Source organism: Malania oleifera, chromosome 9, assembly GCF_029873635.1.
Source record: "Malania oleifera isolate guangnan ecotype guangnan chromosome 9, ASM2987363v1, whole genome shotgun sequence".
Lineage (NCBI taxonomy): Eukaryota > Viridiplantae > Streptophyta > Magnoliopsida > Santalales > Ximeniaceae > Malania > Malania oleifera.
In genome coordinates, this window is record NC_080425.1 from 89,983,507 (window position 1) to 89,990,344 (window position 6,838).

The 6,838-nt window shown below is 38.5% G+C and overlaps 1 protein-coding gene across 2 annotated transcripts; it reads right to left on the bottom strand.

The window, feature by feature from the left end:
* Positions 1–481: 481 nt before the first annotated feature.
* Positions 482–4,740, bottom strand: LOC131163668 (putative RING-H2 finger protein ATL69). Of its 2 annotated transcripts, XM_058120319.1 has the most exons (2): positions 3,781–4,740; positions 482–525 (listed from the first exon to the last, which is right to left on the bottom strand). In XM_058120319.1, exons 1-2 carry the CDS (start codon positions 4,308–4,310, stop codon positions 513–515), a joined length of 543 nt encoding a protein of 180 aa, XP_057976302.1. In that variant the 5' UTR covers positions 4,311–4,740; the 3' UTR covers positions 482–512. The 2 variants fall into 2 exon arrangements, with proteins under 2 accessions (XP_057976302.1, XP_057976303.1); XM_058120320.1 differs by lacking the exon at positions 482–525 and having other exon boundaries at positions 3,644–4,740.
* Between the last annotated feature and the right edge of the window lie 2,098 nt (positions 4,741–6,838).

Here is a 6,838-nt window from a genome sequence, read left to right on the forward strand (position 1 = left end):
TCTAAATGCCAATGCGCAATAGAAACCAACAAATAAAATCGGAACAAGTAATGCAAGCAACCAACAATGAATAAAGGAAAGCAATGAACAATCACTTACAAAGAGAATAAAGGAAAGCAATAAATCAAAGATATGAGAATTTACGTGGTTCGGCAATGTGCCTATGTCCACGGGAGCAAGTGATTGATTTAGACTATCAAATTGTCAAGCTTACATCAAGGGTTACAAATATAGTTTATATATCAACCCTATGTGTACAGAAGACTTAGTAAGTATTTAAAACACTCCTGTAGCAATCTCCAAAGAAAAATCCTTCGAAATCTCCCAATCTACTAGTCTCCCAATTCAAAATTCGTGATCTGCGCCGAACAAAATTGTTCACAGTTTTAGCAAACCGTTGACGGTATGGATTAAAACTGTTGACAATTATCTACCGAGGCCAAACCGTCGATCACACTGTCGACCAAACAGTCGACGGTTTCTTCTCGCAGCCCCCTTCCTTGTTCTTCGCTTTACCATGCTTTCCTGGCGCATGCATTCCGCTCAATATGAGCCACATATCCAACAGAACATAAATACTAACATAATATTTTTTTAAGTGATGGGTTCTAAATCATTGTCATAATGTGAAGGACATACCATTTGGTGGAGTACGAAATTTCATATTAGAAATTTTATTCTAATTTCTTTTTTAATATATTAGAATATCACTAGCCTCAGTCGTTGCTACATAATGTGAAACAACTAAATTTCCATTTCATAGTACCTCTTAACTCTTCCAAAAGTCCGAACTCAAAACTTCCGGCATAAAAATTTTAATCTTTATCATTAATATGTTTTGAGGACATAAGTTTTAGATTCTATATTTGAAAAAAGACTAGAAAATAGTTCAGCAACAAAGACAATCTACACTAATTTATATTTGGGTGTTTTAACTTAGATTTTAAATTTATATGAATTTGAATAAAATATTATATAAAATTGTCTTAAGCTTTGTTTAAATCTATATATAAATGTAAATTCAAGTCTCATAGTTTATACTAAAAAACACAATCTTTTATTACAAATTTAACATGAAAATATATTAGTAAACATAATTATGATATGATTAGTATGAATAAAGATCTTGATTTTCCCCCCAAAATGTTGTGTGAAAGCTTAGCACCCCCAAGAGGGCTGCTTTAAAATGAATATAAGAAAAATAATAACAATGGCAAAATAATAAAATCAAACATTAAGTCTCATTAGGCGGGATCAGCTATATGAATCATTTTTCGTCAATTTATGCGATCATAGATCATTTTTTTTTTATAGATTTAAGGCTATTAAATCCTTACTCACTATCTTATTTCAAGTTATTTTAGATTTACCTTTATTCTTTCTACTGCCTGCTACAGTAATTAACTCACTCTTCTTCATTGGCGTACTATGCGGCCTACGTTGCAAGTGTTCGTACCACCTGAGTCGTCCCTCCCTTATCTTATCTTTTATAAGAGGTACACCTAACTTACCACGAATATGTTCATTCCTTAATTCATCTTTCAGTGTTATACCCCTCATCTATCTAAGCATTCTCATCTCGATAACTTTTACTTTTTGGATATTTTGTTTCTTCATCACCCAACATTATGATCTATATAGTACAACTAGTCTTATAGTCATCTTATAAAACTTTACTCTTAATTTTAAGGTTATTATACGATCACAAAGCACACTTGAAACACTTCTCCATTTTACCCAACTTACTTCAACTCTATGCATTACATCAACTTCAATTTCTCCTTCAGCTTACATAATAGATCCAATATATCGATATCTACAAGTGTTATTAATTTATTCATCATAAAGTTTAATTTTGTCTCAAATATTGCTCCTACCATTACTGAAATTAAATTTCATATAATCTGTCTTATTTCTACTTATCTTAAAGTCTCTAGATTCCAAAGTTTCTTTCCATAATTCTAACTCAACCTCTACTATACACTTAGTTTCATCAATCAACACAATATCATATGCAAACAACATACATCATGGAACTTCATTTTGAATACTCTTAATCAACTAGTACATCACTAAACTAAAAAGATAAGGGCTCAGAGGAGATCCTTGATATGCACCTATGGTGATTGGAAATCTTCTAATTTCTTCATCTATAGTCTTTACACTTTTATTACTTCATCGTACATATCCTTAATAACATCAGTATACATACTACATACACCATTTTTTTTTTCTAAAACCCACCATAGAACTTCCTTATGCACCCTATCATATGTTTTCTGTAGGTCAATAAATACTATATGCAAGTCCCTCTTTTTTTTTCCTAAACATTTCCATTAATCTTCTTAAAAGATATAGCTTCTGTGGTAAATCTCCCAAGCATAAAACCAAATTGATTTTATGAGACCTTTATTTCTAACCTTAATCTTTGTTTAATTGTTCTTTCTCATAATTTCTTCATATAACTAATAAGTTTAATTTCACGATAGTTATTGCAATTTTGAATATGTTTTTTATTTTTGTATATAAGTATTAAAGTATCCTTATCTCCATTCATCTGACCCATATAATTCCATTATCACGTAAGCATTTCCAAACTTCAATTGGGATATTATACAATCCTATAGTTTTCCCATTTTTTATTTTTTTTAGTGCAAACTTAATTTCGTTAATTCTAATATACCTTCAAATTCTTTTATTTGTACATAATTAATATGAGCCATGAGAAAGATTAAGAATGATGTTATTCAGTTAAGAAGAAGAATATTTGCTAATTTTTTATTTTTTATTTTTTTATTTTTTATTTTTAACTTTTAATTTCTAGTTTTGAGCAAAGAAAAACTCCTAATCCTTTGTTTGAATCAATAATTTTGTCTTAAATAAAAAAGAAAAATAAGAAAAATTTTATGTCCAATTATTTTTTTTCTCTCTATATTAATTTCTATTAAAAATAAAAAATTGTTATAATGTAGTTTTAAAAGTTTAAAAAATATATTCTATCTTCTTTTTTCCTTTTTTTAATAAGAAAATAAAAAATAATTTTTTATATTATTTTTTAATATTTTCTATTTTTAGATTTACACAAACTTATTATAAAACAAATGATGCCACCATTTAGCAGAGTATTCTAATTTTTTATATTTAATTGAATTAGTAAACAAATAGAATTCAAAACCTGCAACCCTATTTGATATACTTAAAATTTGTACCAAGTCTTTTATTATTATTATTATTATTAAAATGAAGTGGTAAATGTGCGGCTGCAGGTGTTGACCACCGCAATCGAAGGCACCACCACCGGGCCCTACCGCGGCCCCCCCCCCCCCCCCCCCCCCCTTCCTTTCTCTTATCTAGTCTGGCTGACTATTGAATGTGACTCACATTCAAAAAGCATTTTTTGGGACAAACATACATTTAATTTTAATAGACTATTAATTATTCTTTTTTTTTAAGTTAATCAACATAAAATAATTATTTTATCCTTACTACACAGCAGATAAAATATTTTCTCTATGATAAGTTACGAGGAGGTAATATTATTTTAATTTTTTGATTTTGTAAATTTTAAAATATATATGTCAATCTCGAGGTTGATTTAATTAATAAAAAATAAAAATAAAAATAAAAATAAAAATAATGCCACATCAAATCGAATAATAGAATAATATACAAATTAATGTAATAGTTCTACTCCTACAACATCAGCTCCATTGCCTTATACAGTATGAAACACAAAAAAATAAAATAAAAAATAAAATAAAATAAGAAAGAAAATATCACCTAGCATGGAAGGGCAAGGGTGTCACTTCGGACATAGGTGTGGCAACCGGTGTGGGGCCCGCGGATGGGCTCGGAGAATTCCGGCAGAGAGGACACGTGGCGCTCATCCGGAGCCACTCATCAATGCAATCAGAATGGAAGCAGTGGTTGCACTCTGGAACGCACCGCACCATATCCTTCGCCTTGTACTCTGACAGGCATATGGAGCATGGGCCGTTGTTGGGCCTGGGCAGTCGCCGGCTCTCGCCCAGTACCAATTTCGGAAACGACTCTATCACGGGCCCCTCCAAGCCCACCACCACCACCGTCTCCGGCAATACTCCGCCGACAGACTGGAGGCTCCTCCCGCTTATCTCACCTCTTCCGGGGCCGCCGCCTCCACCCCCTCTTCCGCCGCCGGCCTTCACTCTCACGCAAGCGTAAGAGGCGAGCATGATGGTCGAGATAAGCACCAGGATGCTGACCGCAATGGCGATGCCGTAGCCGAGGCCGACGCTGCTCGCCGACTCCGGCGGGTTCGCCGCCGACATTAGAGAGAGAAGAGAAGTATAGACAGATTTCAGATTTGTGTGGATTGAGAAATGAGGTGTGAAGTGTAAACCGGGATTTTCATTAATTTCAGGCCCGTGGTTCGCGGGAAATTTTAATAGCTGTGGGCATCGGAGTTAATGAACGGGTCGAAATTACCGCAATACCCTCGTTGTGGAATTTAATGCCAACCGTAAATCCAACCTAACAGAGGTATTGCGGTGGCGATGGCAATTGTCAACGCGGGTGTGGGAGTGGTTGAACCGTGAACGGCGAGGCCCGAGGCGGCAGCGGTGATAGCGACGGGGATAGCGATTGCACAGCGACGGATAACGGTGGTCATTGAATAGTCGGAAAAATGCTGTGTGCGCCGTTGGCATTGGGCACTAAAATTAAATTAGTTCATCAAATCTAAATGAATGGACATTATTTTATTAACCCTAAGCATGCCTCTCCAAATCCAAAGATATAGGATTCTATGAAGATTGATATATTTAAAATTTTAATTAAATTTTGAGGAGTTAAATAAATTTGCTAGGCGTGATAACTTGTTAAGTTGCCATTTATGCATAACTTATTTTATATTGTAAAACATATACATTATACATGTGTATGATTATCTTAAAAGTGTATTGTTGCGGGGTAAAAATATGGTTAGGGTGCTCCTTCGACTCTCGTTGACCTGAAAGAAGAAAATAAAGGCTTGGAGGACCCGGGGTGTACTCCGGGGGGCCACTCCGATGCCTAAGTAAGGGAAATACTTTTAGGAAGGCTAAATGCAACAGTATAATTGTGTTGAATGACTTACCTTTGCTTGCATCCCCAGTCCCTACTTATAGGGGCTTGAGTTGACCATTGGTTGGCTCAGATTTATTGCGTGGGGTCGTGAATCGCTCTTCAGCCATAAGTGCGTGCGCCTGTTACTCTGTTTTTAAGGGCGTCGGCGTGAATCTCTCCTTCTCTTTATTAGGTCGGAGCTAATCACTCGTCAGAAAGTCAGACTTGGAGAAAGTATGAGACAGGCGTTGACCTGCCCTTATTAGCGTGATTTATTATGGACATATCAGTTGTCCCCCCCTTAGTTTCAAATTTCTAGATAGAATTTTGAATCATTATTTGTGTTTGCATCTTTCGGTTTTAATACTTCATCGTCTTCCCTCCCTCTCTCTCCATTTTTTTTTTTTTGGCTAGGATACTTGAGTAGCTCATGCCGACCGTTTGCGCCGAGCTGTTTTGTGTGGAGCTGTTTCTGTCAAGCTGTTTGGGGCCGAGCTCTTTTCACCGAGCTCTTCGAAGCAGGACCCGTGCCGAGCTCTTTTGTCCGAGCCGTTCGGGCCGAGCTCCTCGGGGAAGCACTCGTGTCGAGCTCTTTTGTCCGAGTTCTCTGGAGCAGGACTCGTGCCGAGCTGTTTTCTGCCGAGCTGTTCGTACCGAGCTCTTCGAGGAAGCATTCGTGCCGAGCTGTTTTCTGCCGAGCTATTGGTACCGAGCTCTTCGAGGAAGCATTTGTGCCGAGCTGTTCGTACCGAGCTCTTCGAGGAAGCATTCGTGCCGAGCTCTTTTCTGCCGAGCTATTCGTACCGAGCTCTTCGAGGAAGCATTTGTGCCGAGCCCTTTTCTGCCGAGCTATTCGTACCGAGCTCTTCGAGGAAGCATTTGTGCCGAGCTCTTTTGTCCGAGCTGTTCGTACCGAGCTCTTCGAGGAAGCATTTGTGCCGAGCTCTTTTGTCCGAGCTGTTCGTACCCAGCTCCTCGAGGAAGCATTTGTGCCGAGCTCTTTTCTACCGAGCTATTCGTACCGAGCTCTTCTAGGAAGCATTTGTGCCGAGCTCTTTTGTCCGAGCTGTTCGTACCGAGCTCTTCGAGGAAGCATTTGTGCCGAGCTCTTTTGTCCGAGCTGTTAGTACCGAGCTCTTCGAGGAAGCATTTGTGCCGAGCTCTTTTGTCCGAGCTGTTCGTACCCAGCTCCTCGAGGAAGCACTCGTGTCGAGCTCTTTTGTCCGAGCTCTCTGGAGCAGGACTCGTGCCGAGCTGTTTTCTGCCGAGCTGTTCGTACCGAGCTCTTCGAGGAAGCATTCGTGCCGAGCTCTTTGAAGCAGGACTCGTGCCAAGCTGTTTTCTGCCGAGCTTTTTGGACAATCAGGCTGAGCTGGCCAACCTATTCGGCTGTGCGACGTTACACATAATGCTCGTTGCTTGGCTTTCCGCATAATGAGTCGTGCTCATCTGTTGGGTTGTTCTGGCCTCACGAGTCGTGCTCGTCAGTTTGGGCTTTCCGTGTAAAATGAGTCGTGCTCATTTTGTTGGGTTGTTCTGGCCTCACGAGTCGTGCTCGTCAGTTTGGGCTTTCCGTGTAAAATGAGTCGTGCTCATTTTGTTGTGTTGTTCTGGCCTCACGAGTCGTGCTCGTCAGTTTGGGCCGTCCTCCGTATGAGTCGTGCTCATCTGTTGGTTGGTCACCTCACGAGTCGTGCTCGTCAATTTGGGCCCTGCGCCAATGAGTCGTGCTCATTTATTGGGTCGTCCTTAG

Coding starts and splice junctions, on each gene's coding strand:
- LOC131163668 (XM_058120319.1), bottom strand. CDS start 4,310: ATGTCGGCGGCGAACCCGCCGGAGTCGGCGAGCAGCGTCGGCCTCGGC.